The sequence below is a fragment of the Nicotiana sylvestris genome, chromosome 4 (genome assembly GCF_000393655.2).
Source record: "Nicotiana sylvestris chromosome 4, ASM39365v2, whole genome shotgun sequence".
Taxonomy (NCBI): Eukaryota; Viridiplantae; Streptophyta; class Magnoliopsida; order Solanales; family Solanaceae; genus Nicotiana; species Nicotiana sylvestris.
In genome coordinates this window covers 58038204-58059396 of record NC_091060.1, presented here as the reverse complement: position 1 = coordinate 58059396, position 21193 = coordinate 58038204, and the positions used below count along the sequence as shown (strand labels likewise).

Below are 21193 nucleotides of genomic sequence, written 5' to 3'. Positions count from 1 at the left end.
CTGAGATATGATATGCAAATGAATAAATATGACTGAGTACATAATTACAACTTAAGCGACTAACTCAACAGCAGAAATGACTTCAATGGGTCCCAATAGAATATACACAAAGCCTAAACATGGTTTCTAACATGAATCATGGCTTAATTACTCTAACACGTAGAAATTCCACGAATAAAACAAGACTAGATAACTACACAGTTCCACAGAATCAACCGAGTCATAATTACCACGGTGCATGCCGACACGCCCATTACCTAGAATGTGCGTCACCTCAACACCAACCACATAACACGTATTTCAGGGATTCATACCCTCAATGCCAAGCTTAGAATGGTTACTTACCTCAAAGTGTGTAACTCAATGCTCCAACAAACCCTCACCTCGCAAATCAGCCTCCGAACGACTCGAATCTTGTCACAAACAACTCAATATAATCAATACAAACTATAGGAATCGATCCCACATGATAAAGCTAAGTTCTCAAGTCATGCCTTGGAACCCGGCAAAAATCACAAAATCAGAACACCCATTCCATAACGAGTTCAATCATACCAAAATCATCAAATTCCGACCACAAATCGACTCTCAAATCTTACTCTCCAATCTCTAGTCCAAAATTAACCAAATTTCGCCTTAAAACACATAATCTAGGTGTAGAAACCAATGGGTATTCAATATTAATGAATAAGAATGATCAAAGCAGCTTACCTCTTAAAATCTAGTGAAATCCCTCTCAACAATCGCCACTAGCTGAGCTTGCATAGTCCAAAACCCTTGATTATAACCTTCTGTCTAGCAAAACCGCTTATGCGGTCAACAATCCGCATCTGCGGAATTCACTTAAAAGTCGACCCGCCATATCTACAGTCCCAAGCCCGCACCTGCGGATGCTCTTTTGCGCACAACTATCTGCTTCTGCGGACCTACCACTCCAGCTCCCCATCCGCTTCTGCGAAAACAATTGCGCACCTACGGGCTTGTAGATGTGGAAGGATCACGCGCCTGCGGCCACTGCCCAACTCACCCAAAACCGCTTCTGCGACCCCTTGGCCGTTTCTGTGGCTCAACACATGCGGTCAATTTCTCGCAGGTGTGGTTGCACCTGAATTGAACATAGCAGAAATTTCACAAGTCAAATTCTCATTCCGATTTCAATTCGAAACACACCCGAGACCCCCAGGATCCCATCCTAACATACCAACCCATCCTAAAACATCATACAAATATAGTCGAAGCCTCAAATTACATCAAACAACATCAAAAATATGAATTGTACCTCAATTCAAGCCTATTGAAACTAATGGATTTCCAACTTCTACAATCGATGCTGAAACCTATCAAACCAACTCCGATTGGCCTTAAATTTTTCACCCAAGCCATAAATGACACAATGAACCTACTCTAACTCCCGAAACCAAAATCCGAACCCGATATCAATATATTCAACTCTTGGCCAAACTTCTCAACTTTTCAAACCTTCAATTTCCAACTTTCACCAGTTCATGCCGAAACGATCTATGGACATCCAAATCAATATCCGGACATACTCCTAAGTCCAAAATCACCATGCAGAGCTATCAGAACCATCAAAACTCTATTCCGGAGTCATTGCACATAAATCAACATCCGGTCAACTCTTTCGGCTTAGGCTTCCAATCTTGGGACTAAGTGTCCCAATTCATGCCGAGACATCCCTGGAACCGAATCAACCACCCCCGCAAGTTACATAACAACAAACGAACATAAAATAAGTAATAAATGGAAAAACGGAGCTACAATACTCAAGAAACCGACCGTGTCGTTATATTATCCAGAAATTATGTTTGGATTTAGAGAGAGAAAGAGGCAATTCTTAGAAAGAGAAAGAAAAGGGTTCTGAAATTGAAGAGAAATATATTTAAATTTTCATGGAGGGAGGAGGGTTAGGTCAGAACGTGGGATGGAGGGGTTAAGCTGCTAGGTGTGAGTTACCCATTTAATTGCATGTAATTAAGGGATCCTCTCTTATTATAATTTGTATACAAATTGTAAATATAAATATAATATGCAGTTAAGAAGGAACTCTATAAAAGTGATAACTAAATCTATAATCAAGCATAATTATTTAAAAAAAAAAAGAAGGTTACTCCTCCGGTTTACAATAAATGACCAATTTATTTTTTTTATTTTTGTTCAAAATAAGTACCATTTATATAATCAAGAAAAAATTTAATTTGTTTTTTTAAAATTACCCTACGTATCACTAAAGAGTCATTTACTCCTCATATTTAAGAAGAGAAGTAAGTGCTACTATAATTATGCTGTAACATTTAATTAAGGATAATTTAACCACACTAACTATTTTTATCTAGAATTTAATATTTTATTAATAGATGTGCCCAATGCAAATTGATCACTTATTATGAACCGGAGGAAGTACTCGTTAATAAGGCTCAAATTCAAGATCTCTAAAAAGTGAGGTTAAACCATCCCACCGCAATCATTGATACAATAACCGCTAGTTAACTCAACAGGTGAAACTTTGAGACTTCTAGGTCTCAAGTTAATTAATTTGCCTTATCTGCGGCAGATCATGAGAAGTTCATTGAAAAGAAAAAAAGACGGTATAAGCGTCAATATGATAGATTTCCTCATTTACTCTTGGAACTTGTAAAAGTTGCAAGTAACTGATACGCCTGAAAATCTACTTCAGGGGGGAAGCTTAAGGTAAAGACAATTTAAGGTATGGACGAAAGAGAGAGGGCTTTTGTTTCCTAGATGTATCAGTATAGGTATTGCCTTAAGCCCTTCAAAAGCCATTAATTATATTTTGTACACCTTTCATTCACTTTTAATTGTTCATTTTAGATTTTTCACGTTTCTTAAAAAACAATAAATAAAATATATATTTTTATAATTTTATCCACAATAATAATAATATTTCCAAAAAATTTAAGAGAATAATTTGAAAAATGAGTAATTAATTATAAGAGTAGAACAGAAAAAAAATATTTTTCTCTTACTTTAATATAGTGCACAAGTAAAGGTAAACATATATTTTTAAAATAGTGGACAATTAGAAGGAAACGGAAGAAGTAGTTCATTCCTCTAAACCAAAAACCCACAACAATCCAACACCCCCTCCCCTCCCCCCCCAAAAAAAAAGAAAAGGTTTTGTTTATTTGAATAAAAAACAGAACAGTTTATTAAAATTGTCATATCAAAAGAGACATATTTCATGAGAGGCAACAACTAGACCATGAAAAATCGTATCACTTATATATATTACTATCACTTGACCATATTTATGAAATATACTTCCATCTAATTTAAGAAATATGCCATGGGCTGTTTATTAGAAAGCAGCCCATGGCATGGATTCCCATGGGATAAGCCTAAACCCCATCTTGAAGAATCCCATTGCAACGCGTGTATTCAGGTTTAATGGAATCAATTCTTCATAATTTCATACATATATATTTATTAGTAAAGCAAGTGGAATTTTAAAAAAACAAAAAGAAAGCTAAAAATTAAAGGAGAGGAAGAAAGACAGAAGTATAAAGAAGAAGAAGAACATATCATAAATGGGATGGTGGAGTTATCAACCTTTACATTTATTGCTTTAGGTCATTGGTCAAAGAATACAAGACAAAAACCCACCTCCTAATTATCTCTTCCCTTCTTTTCTTTACTCCTTACTTCTGCATTCTTATGGAAATTTTATTATGTATTTTATAAGCAACCAAATCTTAGGTAACATCCTATCAATCTCTCCTCTCTTTTTCAGTCTCTCTTACAAAAAGAGGGAAAAACTTGACTGTCTATGAGATATTATGTCATAGTTACAAATAAAAAATACTTCAAATTTTGTTATAAGGGGAGAGGTGTTAGCCTTTGCATTTTCAAATGCTTTCTAATCTTTTTCCAAAGGGTACAAGTCCATTCTCTTCAAAATGGATTGATTTTTCCTCTCTTTTCACCCTTTAGAGCTCTTTAAATCACCCTCTCATCACTCCTCTTTCTTGATCCAAAAAATCCCATTCGTAATTCTACGTAAGTTGAGAGTAACCCAATAGGAAAATCAGCAGGAAAAAGCTAAGAATGGTGGGTTTTTTCTTTCTTTTTCTTCATATATTCATCCCCCCACTTAATTAGTTACACTAACATGGTTTGGTTTGTGTTGCAGGAAATAGAGAGCTCAAGCAAACTAACTACTACTACTTGGGAAGGCTATGTAGATTGGAGAAATAAACCGGCACTCATCAATCGACATGGTGGATTGGTTGCTGCATCCTTTGTCTTAGGTAAACCTTTTTTAGACCACACTATTCATGGTCTAGATCTTTCCTTTTTTTTTTTTATAGTGGTGGTGTCCGATTCAATATTTTTTCCAACTAGTACAAGTAATTCTGTGCACCAAAATTTTGACACAGTAGTGAAATCGGGAATTTAGAGAAGAGGACTCCAAAAAAGAAAAATCCTTACGCCAAGCGATTCAATAACTTATATATAAGCACAAAAAAAAAGTTCAATTTCACAATATTTACATATTATAATAATTTTTGTCATTGACAAAGGGAATTAAATTAAACACTCTTGCACCCATGTGCCTCCACCTCTGCTTAGACAGACACGGAAGAAATCACACTATTCATGATCTAGATTTTCTTTGATAAACTCTCAATTGGCTTTATAATAAGATTTTTTTTCAAGATTTTACTACGTCTTGTAGGTTTTATGTTTTTGATGAATTTTGGATAATATGATTTTTTCTTTTTTTTTTGGTACAAGGGGTGGAGGTGTTGGAGAACTTGGCATATCTAGCAAATGCAAGCAACTTGGTGATGTACTTGTCTGAATACATGCATTTTTCACCATCAAATTCAGCAAATTCAGTGACTAATTTTATGGGCACTTCCTTCTTACTCGCACTTCTTGGCGGCTTCTTATCTGATGCTTTCTTCACAGCTTATCAAATCTATTTGATCAGTGCAGTTATTGAATTTCTGGTAAATCTCTTCCAATCCATTTCTCAATTGTCTTTTTCTCTGTTCTCTTTGCTTGTGATTACGGTCAAACGTCTCTGTAACAGTCTTATTTGTTTTGAATATTTTTGAATGTTATAGCGGAGTACTATCATAGAGAACATATATTATAATATAACATGAAAATTTGTTACGAAAAAGTTTAATTTTTATAGTAAAATACTGTTATATAAGAATAATGTTAGAGAAGTAAAACCTTTTGGTCCCCACTCCCCTCCTTTCATCGTACCCCAAATCCTGGGGAGGTTCATCAATAGGTTTAGTACTTTCGTTTGTTTTTTTTAATCTAAAATTAGGTTACGTTTTAAATTGAAGGAAATTAAAGAAGAAAAAGTAATACTACTTGCAATAATTGCTAGTAGTTCTCAATCAAAGAAGTTGGAAAATGTGATTAAAGGAGGTAACGACGCCACGCTTTTTGATACACCTTTATACCTTTTTTTCCTCTTTCCTTTTCTTGCTTTTGTCATTGCTTAGAGCCCGTTTGGACATAAGGAAAAAAATTTCTTTTTTCGAAAACGCTACAAAATTTTTAATTTTCACTTGAAGATGCATTTTGAAATTTTTCGAAAATTTAAAAAAATTCAATAAAAAATTTTCAAAATTTTTATTCGAATCAATCATAAAACTTCAAAAATAACCCAAAATTATATTCATGTCCAAACACAACTCTAATTTTCAAATATCATTTTCACTTGAAAAAAATTTCACTTTTTTTTTTGGAATTTTACAATTCTTATGTCCAAACGCCCACTTAATTCGACTTAAATGCTTTACCCTCGTCCGCAATACATTAAGGAAAATCTAAAATTTATATTTAAGATATACTAATAATGTTTCTAAATTTATTACTAAATTCTTCATTTTACATTTCCACGATTACATCCTCGTTTTATCCCCTTTAAATTTTCACTGTATTTACTGCTACTTATCATAGTTAATACTTTACTAGCATATTTGACCGAACTTTTAAAAAAAATTAGAAGTGCTCTTTAAAAAAGTACTTTTGGTAAAAAAACTAAATTGTTTTTGGCTAATTAATTTATAAAGCACTTTTGCACAAATTGTGTTTGGTCAAGTTTTTCAAAATATACATTTGAGTGACAATGAATGAAGACATGAAAAAATTTACTTAGTTGTTAACATTATTTAATTAGATAAATAGTTTTATATATTTATTACCAAATATAATAATTAAATTTTTATTTTTATTTAAGTAAAATATAATAATAAAATTAAAAAGTACTTTATTCTTTCAAGATTATTTAAATATATTGAAATATCATTCAACAGTTTTTTATTACAATAACATAAATGTTAGGTTAAATTAAGTAGGTTATTTTGGTATATAAATTGTTTTTCTAAGGGTATTTTTATCAAGAGAAATATTATTTTTTAAAAACAACTACTTCTCTTTCTGGAAAGAAATTACTTTTTTCAGCTTCTGAAAACCAACTTTTGCTTCTACTGAAAAGTACTTTTTTTTTTTTCAAAAAACTTGGTCAAACACCTCAATTCCTTAAAATAAAAACTTTTATTAATTAAAAAGATACTTTTAACCTCCCACAAGGTTGGCGAAACAAGCTATAAATCTAATGAGGATGGACAAAAATGTCCAACTTAATCGACCTACTTTAAGATAACTTAAATATAAAAAATTCAAATACTTTTTTTACATTTTTCAACTATTTCTTTAACTTATCTCTTCGAAATTCTGTATAAGAATACACTCAAACTCCATTATCTTAATTAAACCATAAATTTTTGGGATGGGGAGAGAACATTTATTGTTAATTTATAGTTTTCTACTTTAAATCTTTTAGATGGTCTGCCTGAAACAAGTCTGGTCTAATTATACTACTAGTATTGTTGTCTTTAGGGAGAAACAAACGCAAACATATAGATACACAATGAAAAGACACTTGGAGTAATTAGGAATCATTTTAAACATAGTGATTAGTGGTGATCACTATTGAATTCCACTAAGCAGCAACTTGCAAAGTACTAAAGCAATTGATTAATCCTTTAACATAAAGTTTTGCAGCATATATATACTAAAGATACATGGGAATTGGTTGCTTTAATTTTCCACTTTTATCTTCCTTTTCTACTTATTTTCTTTTGCAGAATAGTCTCATCCATCATGCTAAACACCCTTCTTAACAAAGAATTTGAAAGCACTGATGCTGATATAACTTTTCTGGTCATTATTAATAAGTCTATGAAATTCTATCCGTATAAAAAATCTCTTTAACACGAAAAAATAGGCCACTTGTTTCTTTGGGATTTGTCGATTTAGCAGCCACACATAATTTAATATGATTCGATCTTGTGAAACATCTTTTGTGTCACATCGTTAAAGAAAAATCTTATTTTAGGAAAGTATCTAATTTCTCATATTAGAATCATTTTGAGATACAACTTTTTCCATGGGAAGATCATGAGAATACCGCCCCCCCCCCCCCAACCCAAACACATAATACAAAGCAACCTGTCTATTTAGAGGTCGTTTTTAATTTCTGTTTAGTACCCTTGCGCATAAAAAGGCCTTTTTCACAATTAATGCTACAGTCAAACCTCTGTATAATAGCATCCATATATAATAACACTTCACTATAAAAGTCAAACTTTTCCGGAATCAATGTTCATATTTTGTTATAATATATGTTCTCTATAACAACACTTCACTATAACAGCCAAAAATATTCGGAACAAACGAAGCTGTTATAGAAAGATTTGCATGTATATAACGATACACACAAATGTAATCTCTGCGGCAAAGCTAAATTTGTAAGTTGATTAGAAAGATCTAAGAGATGGTTGCATAGGTTGTGATGTAATAGGCCCAAAGGATTCACTATGATACACATATGGTCAAAATTATTTGTCTTTACCAATTTTTTAGAACTCAATAAGTCAGAGTAAGAGTAAAAATTGGTAGATTTACAAAACAAGCCTATCATCTAATTCGTACACCATCATTATTTGAAAATTTTGGTGTTGCTAGGGATGGGGAGGGGGAGGAACACTTAGCGAAAGGACAAAGTCAACATCTAAATTTCTTATAAAGTGATGTAACAATATTGTTGTCTGTTTGTTAGCATTAAATTAATGTTGTTGTCTAGGAGGAACAACGGGGTAGACTATATATGCCTCAAATGTCAACCAGTAACAGTGTATCACCGCCAGTGACACGTGTTTCATTTTGCACATAAGAGTATCTTATCGGCATCTTACCCATTCACACAATTCCACATTTTCCTACTTGTGAGATGTTCTTATTCTTTGACTTTGCTATTTTGTTTTTATTGTATTTACATTTATCAATTGCATCGTTTTTTTTGTTGTCATGGTGGTGGGCCAATTCAATATTGGATTACTTCTATTCTTCTTTTGTGAATTATCCAAACTTTTCAACTTAATAAACTATGTGACAACCCTATAGTAGTTATGTAAGTTTCAATTTTATCAAAACACTCCTTGTACCTTCTCATTCCCCCATCTACGAATCCATTCTCATTCTTCCTTGGTAAAAACAAAAAACAAAAAAACCCTAATATGTTTTTTTCAATAACCTAATGCTACTTTCTTATAATTGTTTATCTTCATCTCCGCACTTGTTATGCATTAGCTCATTTTTAAGAAGTTGAGCAGATAATTTGTTCATAATCCAATCCACATGAAATAATAGTTAATTACAACTCACAAGCACATCACTTTGAAAGTGTATATATATGTGTGTGTAAAGTGACGATAGGGATTTGTTGGGGGACTATTTATTACTACATTAGTTTAAGAGAATATCATCCATATCGCAATATTATATGTCACAGGTGTGTGGTTGTTAGGACCGTATCAGTGGTACAATTACTTTAAATGTATACAAAACGTTTCATTAGGAGAGATATGGCCACAGATAACATTCCATTTTAAGTAGGGAAAAGGGCAAGTGTCACCACAAGGACTTGTTACACCTATCAAACTAGAAATGTCCAATAAAATAGTTTATATTTGTTACGATATATGGGAGTTGTATGATGAGAGATGACCACTCGGGTTTTGTGGCCCACACAGCTCAATCTTTCTGTGTCATATTGTCTTTGTTGCATGACAACGTGTCGAAAAATGTGTTGAGTCACCAAATGGGTTGGTTATAATATATGCCGAATGTTTGCTTGGATCCAGATAGGCTGGTCTAAATAATGATTCATAACCCTACCAATCCGCTAAAACCAATATTTCTCCAAAAAATTAAGTAAAACTGTTATTTATGGCAATATCTAACCACGCCAAACCAAAACAAAAAATTATTTTGACAAGTTTACCTTTGAGTCAATTGGTACTGCGTACAAAGCACAAATCAGTTCAAATTTTAGACGGCCCAACCCGTCATGAATATATGGGTTCAAAAATAACCAGATTTATAAGTGGTAATTAAAAAGTAGTCACAATTTCAAAAGTAATTGAAATTTAGTCACTTTTCCCGTAAAGATAAATTTGAAGAAAAATACTATTCAAAATCCGGAAAATATTCCAGCATAATACACTGGAGTTCCAGTATAATATAGTGGTCCAACATAATATGCTGGAAGTTCATACACAGGTGCTCCAATCTCCAGTATATTATGCTGGAACTTTCCGTGTTGCAGCAAAATAGTGGCTGTTTTTCAATGACTTTGCAAATGCTGGCTATTTTTCAATTACCAGTCCGAAAACTGGCTAGCCCTGGCTATTTTCACGAATATATGCCCAGCCAACCCCAACCCGTCCAAACTTGGCAGTTCGATCGAGCAAATTATATTTTCCGGGGCTAAAATTGACATCCTACAAGACATGAACACTTTTTGGTCCATCGTATTTATTCATTAGCTTATATTTTCCCATACATATTCCTTTTTTTGGTCATTGTGTATTTTTTAATCTTGAATTCGCTTTTAGTTAGACAATTAATACTTATGATTTTTTGAAAATTTGATTGCAATGCAGGGTTTGGTGATACTCACAATACAAGCTCGTTCAACCTCTTTGAAACCACAAAAATGCAACTTGACAAACATGGCATGTGAACAAGTTGAGGGTGCACAAGCTGCAATGTTATTCATAGGCCTTTACTTAGTAGCATTGGGTGTAGGAGGTATTAAGGGATCTCTGCCACCCCATGGAGCTGAACAGTTTGATGGAGAAACCCCACAAGGAAGGAAACAAAGATCAACTTTCTTCAATTACTTTGTGTTTTGCCTCTCATGTGGTGGCCTCATTGCTGTCACTTTTGTAGTTTGGGTGGAAGACAACAAGGGTTGGCAATGGGGATTTGGGATTTCAACTTTGGCTATATTGTTGTCAATCCCATTATTCCTTGCTGGTTCACCTTTCTACAGGAACAAGATTCCTCGCGGAAGTCCTCTTACAACAATATCTAAGGTAATTAAGTTTTTATATGCATTTTATTGAATTTAACTTATGTACATTGACAAATACTACTAAAATATATGCGAATTTCCGATCGGAAATTTTCAATTCCGAAACTGGCTCGGCGGAAACATTTTTAGCGGACTTCCCATCAAAAATCCCATATTTTCAGCGGCATTACGATGAGAATGTCCGTCAGAAATTCATATTCCTTCTGTTTCAATTTAGATGACACACTTTCCTTATTAGTCCGTCCCAAAAAGAATAACACATTTCTACTGTTAGAAATAATTCAACTTTAAACTCTTCATTTATCCTTAATGAGAAGCTTTTGTAACCATACAATTATCATGACCCCACAAAACTTTTACCTCTTACACTTTTAAGATCACAAGTTTCAAAAGTCTTTTTTTTTTCTTAAACTCCGTGTCGAGTCAAACGACCTCATCTAAATTGAAACGGAGGAAAATAGAGGGAGTAGTATTTTAGCAGAATCATTGTAGCAATTTAACTGTCGCGTTTTCAAGCTATTGATCCAACTTATTATGAATGACTACTCACGATTATCTTTTAGATGGCTCGACAATGTAAACATTCTTTTACATTGGAAATGTATAAAGGTTAAACTCTTTTATTATAAACAACTTTTACATAAGAGTGCTTTGAGCCTTATCTTGTCTAAGCAACTAATATACTGTTGTTATGTATCTAGGTTATAATTGCAGCCGTGCTAAATTCTTGTGCATCGAGAAATTCAGGTAGTGCGATAGCAAGTTTGGGTTCAAGCCCTTCTACAATTCCAGTGCTACTATCCCAGGAAGATGGGGAAACTACAAACATCAAATATGTAGAATCGATCGAGATCCCATCGAAAAGTCTGAGGTTCCTTAATCGGGCTGTTGTAAGAAATCCTGCGGTTTGTGGTGCGCTGAAATGCTCAGTGCAAGAAGTAGAAGAAGTCAAAATTGTGATGAAAATCCTACCGATTTTCGCCTGCACAATAATGCTCAACTGTTGCCTAGCTCAACTATCCACATTCTCAGTCCAGCAAGCTGCAACTATGAATACAAACTTTGGCAAGTTAAAAGTTCCACCAGCTTCACTCCCTATTTTCCCTGTATTATTCATCATGATTCTTGCACCGATTTTCGACTACTTCATCATCCCATTTGCCCGAAGGGTAACCAAGACAGAGATGGGAATCACTCACCTCCAACGTATTGGTATCGGTTTGTTCCTGTCAATTGTAGCAATGGCAATAGCAGCTCTTGTTGAAATCAAGCGCAAACGAGTAGCTACTGACTCGGGACTACTTGACTCTGCCAAGCCATTGCCTATTACGTTCTTTTGGATCGCGTTTCAGTACTTGTTTCTTGGATCAGCGGATCTTTTCACTCTAGCCGGACTACTTGAATTTTGTTTCTCAGAAGCACCATTTAGTATGAGATCATTGGCAACATCACTCTCTTGGGCTTCTTTAGCCATAGGATACTATCTTAGTAGCGTGATAGTATCAATTGTCAATAGTGTCACGGGCAATTCAAAGCACCACCCATGGCTTTCTGGTCGCAACTTGAATCACTTCCATTTGGAGAGATTTTACTGGCTAATGTGCATACTCAGTGCATTGAATTTCATACACTATCTGTATTGGGCTACAAAGTACAAGTACAGATCAGTAAGTTGTAGTAAGTAAAATTGACAGTTGAGTTGTATAGATGAAACTATACCAATTATTGTAGCCTTAGTCTCTGTGAATATGTCTGATGAATTGCTGGGCATTGTCCATGCAACAGGACTAGGCCAGAAATGAGAGAAAGTGCAGTTCCAGTTTTGATCAATTGATCGAGTCTCAAGCCACTTTACAATTTCTACTCACATCTTTTTATTATGTCACATCTCTAAATAACATCTTGAAGTTATCAAAATGATAGAATATACTCCCTCCGTTCTAATTTATGTGAACCTAGCACATAGTTTAAGAAAAAATAAAAATTTATAAAATTTGTGGTCCTAAATAAGTCAAAAAGGGGTCAGAGTATTTGTGTGGCTATAAAAGCTTCTCATTAAGGGTAGAATTGTAATTTTAAGCTAAATTGTTACCAAATTTAGAAATGGGTCATTCTTTTTGGAACAGACCAAAAAGAAAATAGGTTCACATAAACTGGAGCAGAGGGAGTATCAATTTTAAAGATTGTCCTGCTCTGCGCCATGTTCCTCGTTATTGCTTCTTCATTTGGACGTTGCCCTTTACATTGCACAGCAGTGCATTGCCCAAAACTTCACTGGGAGTCCCATCCCTACGTACATTTAGGGGTCGTTTGGTAGGGTGCATAAAAATAATGCTTAATAGGGTGTATTAGAAATGTTGGTATTAGTTATGCTTGCATTAGTTATGCTGGCATTAGTTATGCTGACATATTTCTTATCCATTGTTTGGTTTGATGTATTAAAGCATTACACAATTTCTAAAGAAAATTGTTTGTTTACAAAAATGCCCTCAAAACCAGTCTATCACTCTAACTTTTTAAAAGAGACATATGTTGAGAAATGTTTTTCTATAAAAAAGTTTTAAAAAAATTATTTGATTTGTCTACCTATATTGTACTATAGAACTAAATATTTATTTATAAAAAAAAGAAATATGTTAAGTATTTATTTATTTACTAGAGCTATAATTTTATTTCTCATTATTTGGATTATTTTAAACTTGCATTAATATAATAACTAGCATATTTTAATCAAGCATAAATTTTGAAGGACAATTTTGTCTTTAACTAAGCTAATGCATGTATTAAAACTCATTATATTGCTAATACCATGGTTTTCTATGCATTAGTTATGCATATGATAATACCAAATAGGATGTATAAATAATGCTTGCATAACTAATGCATAGGTTAAAAATGTCTACCAAACATGGTATTATTAATACACAAAGCTAATGCATGCATTATTTTATCTAATGCATCCTACCAAAGGACCCCTTAGTCAAAGGGCCCCTACACACCTCTGTCTCCCTCTCTAGCCACCTGCTGGCTGCTGTACAACATCTCCTTGTTAGCTTCATGGAATATATATATATATATATATATATATATATATATATATATATATATATATATATATATATATATATAGTTCGAGTCGAAAATAGTAATTACAGCTACATCAGTATTTTTGTACTACATTTGCCCATGCCAAAAGCATTGGGAATAAATAGCCTACAAAAAAATTATTTTGCGGTAATAATAGCAAAATAATAATGTAATGTTGATATACGATAATCAACAAGAATAAAAGAATAATAACAAGGCCACCAAGATTTTTATGTAGAGAACCCTTTGAATAAGGGAAAACCCCAATATCAAGCCCAAGAGGTTCAACTAATATCACTGTAACAAAAAAAATTACACTTTATAGGTGTGGGTAAAATACTCCAAAGACCACTATACACTCAAAATAAGTAATTCTCTTTTGATTTTTTCACCTTACTATAATACCGCTCACATCTTTTTTCCTTATAGACTACTTCTTCCGTTTCAATTTAGATGAGGTAGTTTGACTCGGCACAGAGTTTAATAAAGAAAAAGACTTTTGAAACTTGTGGTCTTAAAAGATCAAGGGATAAAAGCTTTATGGGGCTATGACATTTGTATGGTTATAAAAACTTCTCATTAAGGGTAAGATGGGTAAAATAGTTGAATTATTTTTAAATTTAGAAAGGTGTCATTTATTTTGAAACAAACTAAAAAGGAAAGTACCTCGTTTAATTTGAAACGGAGGGAGTATTACACTATGTCTCCGACTAATTGCTTAGCTCTCTGTATTTGGTTTATTTTCAAATGGAAGAATGACTCTCCATTTATAAGAGAAACAAAAGGTGGCTCCAAGTTCTACGGGAGGATATATGATTCTCCTCCAATCAAATATTTTCTTTGACTTCAAAAATAGATTTTCAGCCAAGTCTTGTTTTCATTGGCACATGCCTATACGGGATGAACCCCATAATCTCCCCCTCTAGTTCTGTCACGACTCAAATCTCCCTACGTAGGAGATCGTGATGGCACCCAGTCTTAGGGACTATGTAAGTCTAACAATTACTGAAAATAATATCAAAATGAATAAAGATTGACAAATTTCAAATTAGAAAAAATCTCTATACAAGACTTGCCCATGCCGAAAGCGTTGGGAATGCCCACAAAAAAATTATTTACGGTAATAATAGCGAAATAATAATATAACGCCGATATACAATTGTCAACAAGAATAAAAGAATAATAACTAGGCCACCAAGATTTTTACGTAGAAAACTTTTTGAATAAGGGAAAAACCCACAATCCCAAGAGGAGCAATTGATATCACTATAGCAAAAAGTAATTTACACTTTATAGGTCTGGGTAAAATACTCCAAAGACCACAACACACTCAAAATAAGTAATTAACTTTTGATTTTTTCACCTTACTACAATATCGCTCACATCTCTTTTCCTTATAGACTATTACACTTTGTCTCTGATTAATTGCTTAGCTCTCTGTATTTGGTGTATTTTCAAATGGAAGAATGACTCTCCATTTATAAGAGAAACAAAAGGTGGCTCCAACATTACTACGGGTGGATATATGATTCTCCTCCAATCAAATTTTTTCTTTGACTCCAAAAATAGATTTTCAGCCAAGTCTTGTTTTCATTGGCACATGCCTATATGTGATGGACCTCATAATCTCCCCCTCTAGGACTTCATTCATCTGAAGGAGGTTATACCAGACTTCTAGGCATAGTACATCCCAATAAGTTTTTTACATAACTCAAATTTGTCTCTTGTACTACCTTGATTAGTATATCTGAAGGATCCTCACTTGTAACGATCTTATCGATCTGCATTGATCCGCCATCTACATTTGAAGAATCCAATAATATCTCACATTAATATGCTTCTTTCTTGCATAATACATAATATTTTTGTTCAAGTCTATTACACTTTGGTCGCCGGAATAGACGACATACTCTTTTTAATGCAAGTCAAACTTTTGAAGGAAGTGCTTCAACCATATCATCTTTTTGCTAGCTTCAATAGCGGTAATATACTCCACTTCAATTTTTAAAGCCCGACACATTTCTACAACTTTGATTGCCATGATATAAATCTCGTACAAATTAACTCCGGTACTGCGCTCGGTTTAAACGACAACTAAGTATATAGTTTCAAATATGGGCCCTTCAAAACTAGTGGTGCGAAATCTGATCTATTTAGGCGTGAAACTCTTTCGTGTTCTGATCCATCCGTTCGTTCATTTCCCTCATAAATCTCATGAGCTCGATTTTGAAGGGATCATTACTATTATTGTTACCAGATCCGCTTTCGATCCCTCCAGCAATGTCGAAGCTGACCTCACCTCTCGGAGTATTATTATCAACTCTTTTAGCAGTTTGATTTTGCAGGAATGTCGGGAGGAGACGGACCCCTTCCGTTTGCATTGTGCAAGCGCCTAACAACGCTTGCTTCAATTCCGTCATGACATATTCCTTCCTTGAGAGGTGGTCCATGATGGCTTTATGTTGCTCTCTTAGGATCCTTACTGTTTTCGTAACTTGTTCGCGTTCTGCGTCATCAGGAGTTGGTTTTTGTACATGTCGGGGGTACTGTCTTCCACGGACCAGGGTTGCCTCATCCCCCTTATTGCGTGTGTCGCTGATTGAATCCTCAGGTTGAGGTAGATTTTCATGTCCCTCAACGTTATGTGCGATGTTGACATTGTTATCTGCCATTTTTGATTTTTTTGCTAAGGAACAAAGAATCAAACAAGTTAGCAATAAATGCAAGGATTGAATCAATTATGCAATTATCTAAGCCCTAAGGGGGTGCCAAACTGTTTACCCGTAAAATGGCAATTGAATTTGTTACGTGGTTTATAGACAAGTAAACTGATTTGATCCAAAAATCATAAATAAACAAGATTAAAAATAAGACTTAGCAGTTAAAATCGAGAGAAATGACAAGCTTGATTCCGAGTACCTCCAGGGACAGAAATAAGAATAGTATAAAAGAGCAAATAAAGTTACTTTATTGAGCTTGAGAATGGAATATAACATAAGTTTTACCAAGAATTCCCTCTCTTACAATAGTTGTTGAGCCTACTATTTATAGCTATACTTAGGGAAACAAGATCATAGGATCAAGCCTCTCTTAAATGACTATATAGGGGTATTGGTGAATATGTAACGGCAAGCATCAATGCAAATATTCTCTGCAACGGCTGCATATTTAACGTCAGGGAATATTCTTCATTGAATGTTATCCGATGGCAAACATTAAAGCCTAGTAAAGTTTTACATGATCCCCGCATGAAGTCTCCGACATTAGTAAAGAATCACATCATAGTCAAGCTTATGATAATTTCTTATAACATGAGGTACTTCTTTGTTAAAAGTGAGAGTTTTCTATCTATGTCCTTCCTTATTCAATACGATATATACTGTGGTCATCCCTCATCATAATACACACTTGGAATTAGATAATAACTTATTAATAGGTGAACATGAGTATGGTTAAAAGTGGTTACATTTGTGAGTTGGTCTTAGTTGAATTTTCTGCCTAAAATTTTCATGATTTTGCTTAAAAGTATTTACCTATATTATTTGTTTCCTTTGCTCGAGGACGAAATGAAGCTGCAAATACATTGAGAAGAAGAGGAGCTAGATGCCAAAAGATGTTGTTTTTGTAACCTCAATATAAGCTGCTTGCTCGAATTTACTGTCATTTTTGCATTCCTCATCCTCCACATTTCTCCGTTATCCAAAATTCTACTGGTCACCCATTTCCGTACCAATTTTCACATAAAAAGACCAAAATATAATACAAGGAATAAGAGCAGAAACATTCAGCCATTCCACTGAATAAAACTTACCACTGCACACAATCACTTTTTCTCTTTTTCAACTATCCCAAAAATTTTATTCCAACTGCCTACCAAAAAATAAGCCGCACCTAGCAAAATTCACATTTCTACAGTGGTCACTGTATCCTTACCCAAACACATTGACCAGGAACATTTTGATGAACAACAAAAATCATATAATATCCAGGAGGTGCAATATTACGCGATGGAGGTGCAACCACCGTAACTTTATACGCAAACATAGAGAGCTGTTCAATTTCCAATATGTCCAAAACCAGTAACCTCTGATTCATCCCGAATGAGTGTGTAGTAAATGAGGGTGCAATCATGCTTACCATGAGCTCTTCCTCAGGCTGGTAAAACCCCAACGTGAAGGTGATGGAGAATTGCTGACCATACGATAGGAAACCACTGATTTGTCCCTCAACGGCTAGGATTGAAGGGCGTAGATGAGAGTTTTGTGGGGCTAAATAGGGTGGTGAAAATGCTTCTAAGCTCAACTCTGTAGGGTACCTTACGCCTGTGAAGTTGTACCTTACGTGTGGATTACTTCCACCTACTAATATTCTGCCATCTGGCAATAAGGTAACTGATGAGTGGTACATTCTTGGAATTGTACTAGGGTTGAGAACACTGAATCTCTTACTCGGGTCGGGTTCGTTTGGGCTGTAAAGAACCGGGTTCAGTACCGGGTCAAATGCATTCTCCCACCCGGCTGTTCCTTTTGATGCCCCATTCAGTATGATCACATCTCCAGTGGGTAACAACAGCATATCGGGCATGACCCGACCCATAGGCATATCCTCCATGACCCATTTAGGATCTGGATCTGTCAGCCTCATCCGCCCACACGTGCTCGAAGCCCGCACGAACACACCCTTCTGCGCTTTAATATAAGCGCCACCCGACGCGCCGCCGCAAATCATCACCTCCACCACCGGATTCTGAGCTGAGTCGCCGGCACTTAAACGTAACGGCAGCATTACCGACGACCCAGTTGCCGGATAACTCCTTTTTTCACCGGGAATCACCGGAAACTCCTTCACAATCCTATTATTCACATAATCCAATACTACAGACCTTTGGTTTGCAAACATATAAAGATTCCCGTCGGGTAAAATGTACAAGAATGGATAAAGATTGTTTTCTTCTTTAAAGTCAGTAGTTTCCTTCAAGAATTGTAAATAAAAAACACCATCATTATTATTCACATTCTTGGGAAAAAATTCGTAGCTAAAAGCTCTTCTTCCACCAACAATAATCACACGTCCATCTGGTAATATATGATCAGAAGCATACCATCTTTGGACAGTTAAATTCTGCGGTAATTCAGTCCAATCACAGTCGTCAACATCATCACACGGTGAAAATAAACGTATTTTGTGGTCGCCGGCATGATATCCACCGGTTTGAATAAGTGTGCCGTCAGAATTAACGGCGCCGGATGAACACCAAACGTCAGTTTGAACCATAAGAGGACGAAAAGTGTTTGATGAAACGTCGTAAAGGAGAGAATGAGCAGTGCAGTCAACGTCAAGGGCCTCGTCGTTATAGCGGCATTTGCCGTCGGGAAGGGAGAGATTAGAAGGGCCGAAGTCGGTTCGGTCAAAGATGACGACTTTGTTGTTGTAGAGAAGTTGCATGTGCATGGCGGAGACGCCGATTGATTCTTGTAAAGTAACCCATTCACCGCCACTTTCAGTTGATGTGAAAAAAGATGGACGAAAAATAGTGGGAAGCTGCTGTGAACTTTGGCTATGGCGGCGCTGTTTTTGGCGGCGGCTATGATGGTGAGATAACGATGATGATGGTGAAGGGAAAAGGGAGAAAAGAATCAAGATTGTGAAGAGCAAACAAAAAGATTGAATCTTGATCAATGCCATTGAATTATTGGTTTATTTTGTGATTAAAAAATGGAAGAAACAATTAGGATGATGGTGTAATGATAGTATGAAGAAAGAACGCAAATTAAAGTTGGCAGTATATTCATCAGCAGATGTATCGCGAATAATTTCAGTTACTAAATAAATGGAGGAATAGTCGCTAAGAAAGTTCTTATACTACAAGGTCTTTCTTTGAAAAAAGTTCGTTTCTCTTTCCTTTTCTTTAAATTTCATAAATATTTTCTGTTTCATCCATTTTCCTTTAATTGATATTAATTATTTAATTAATTCAGCAACTAAATAGATGGAGAGATAGCCCCCCAAAAAATCGTTTCTCTTTTATTTATTTTTCCCCGTTAATGTTTGGCTCATACAATTTTGTTACATATTCATCATCGGTGTTCAATTTCCTTTTTTGGTGGTTAAAGTTTGTTCCCCGAGGAGAGACATGACCATTGTCTACATAGAGTTTATGTTTTACTGACAGATTATGTAAATAGATATGCTATACAACCTCGCTTATAAGGTAATTATAAGGTGTTAATTTGGATATAACCATAGTTAGCTCATCAAAAGATTAGCCAGTTGGGGCAATTAATAAACCAAATTGATATATAAGAAACACTACTAGAAATCAGGTGATTTCCGCCCAAGAATTTCCGACCGAAATCGGTCGAAAATAAGATTATTTGGTCGCAAAAGACAACAAAAGTGACTGACAGCAAAAAAAAAATAAACTTTCCGACCGATTTCGATCGGAAAATTTGTCAAATATTTGCTCAAACTTGTATATAATGTAAAAATAATTATTTATTAAAATATTTCCAAATTTCCGACCGAATTCGGTCGGGAACTGGTCAAATTTTTGGTCAACCTTGTATATAATGTAAAAAATAATTATTTATTAAAAAATTTCCAAATTGCTTTCTGAATTTTTTGTTTCCCGCGCAAGACAAAAAACCGAAATAATTATAACTCAATATTTCCGACCGAATTCGGTCAAAAAGTGGTCAAATATTTGGTCAGCATTGTACATAAATAATTATTTATTAAAATATTTCCAAGTTTCCGACCGAATTCGGTCGGAAACTTTGAATATTTTTTATATATTTAATTAGCCAACCGAAAAAATTATAATTGAATATTTCCAACCGAATTCGGTTGGAAAAATGCTTATATATAAATTTAATTATATTGTGTGTGTAAATAAATAATATTTACTATAACTTATATATAAGCTATATTCGATATACTATATATATATATATATATATATATATATATATATATATATATTTGATATAGTAGTATCCTTAAGTAAAGTTAGGTTTGATTCGACCGTAAATTGATAATTATATTACGTAAAAGTATGTTAGTGATATAGTAGTATCCTTAAGTAATATATAAATATATATGCTATACTATACTATATATACTATACACACTACTAAAAAATAGTTGTTTACCGACGAACTTTTTTCTGTCGCTTATAGTAATTAGTAAGTGTATTAGTTGTAATTAGCTTATAGATTGACATTACACTAAGTATAAGTCCTTTAGTAGTATCCTTAAGTAATTTTAGGTTTGATTCGACCGTAATTGATAATTTTATTACGTAGAAGTGTATTAGTGACAATTAGCTTATATAAATTGATAATTACAATAAGCATAAGTGGATTTGCCGATGATTTATTCTAAATTCGTAATCACACTACCTAAATGTATAGTGTGTGTGTGTGTGTGTATATATATATATATATACACACACACACATCTTAATATAGCTAATGTTATATCAATTATCGCTTATATACTATACACTTATATATATATATATATATATATATATATATATATATATATATATATATATACACACACACACATCTTAAATTGATAATTACTGTAACTAGAACTGCATTAATGGTATCCTTAAGTAACGTTAACAATCAATGAAGGTATCCTTATATAAGT

At 34.2% G+C, this 21193-nt stretch overlaps 2 protein-coding genes across 2 annotated transcripts; one reads left to right on the top strand and one right to left on the bottom strand.

The window, feature by feature from the left end:
* Window positions 1–3573: 3573 nt before the first annotated feature.
* Window positions 3574–12277, top strand: LOC104230915 (protein NRT1/ PTR FAMILY 4.6-like). Its single transcript, XM_009783826.2, has 5 exons — window positions 3574–4086; window positions 4169–4286; window positions 4774–4991; window positions 10014–10448; window positions 11149–12277. The coding sequence occupies exons 1-5, from the start codon at window positions 4084–4086 to the stop codon at window positions 12130–12132; spliced, it is 1758 nt and encodes a 585-aa protein (XP_009782128.1). The 5' UTR covers window positions 3574–4083; the 3' UTR covers window positions 12133–12277.
* A 5175-nt stretch (window positions 12278–17452) lies between these two features.
* LOC104230916 (aldehyde oxidase GLOX-like) lies at window positions 17453–19254 on the bottom strand. Its single transcript, XM_009783828.1, has one exon. The coding sequence runs from the start codon at window positions 19217–19219 to the stop codon at window positions 17453–17455; it is 1767 nt and encodes a 588-aa protein (XP_009782130.1). The 5' UTR covers window positions 19220–19254.
* Window positions 19255–21193: the final 1939 nt, after the last annotated feature.

What these genes read in the sequence shown, in the direction of transcription:
- LOC104230916 (XM_009783828.1), bottom strand. Translation starts at nt 19,219, where the DNA reads ATGGCATTGATCAAGATTCAATCTTTTTGTTTGCTCTTCACAATCTTG.
- LOC104230915 (XM_009783826.2), top strand. An exon ending in TGCTGCATCCTTTGTCTTAG is followed by an intron (nt 4,287 to 4,773) that starts GTAAACCTTTTT and finishes TTTTGGTACAAG; the next exon opens with GGGTGGAGGTGTTGGAGAAC. An exon ending in GTGCAGTTATTGAATTTCTG is followed by an intron (nt 4,992 to 10,013) that starts GTAAATCTCTTC and finishes ATTGCAATGCAG; the next exon opens with GGTTTGGTGATACTCACAAT.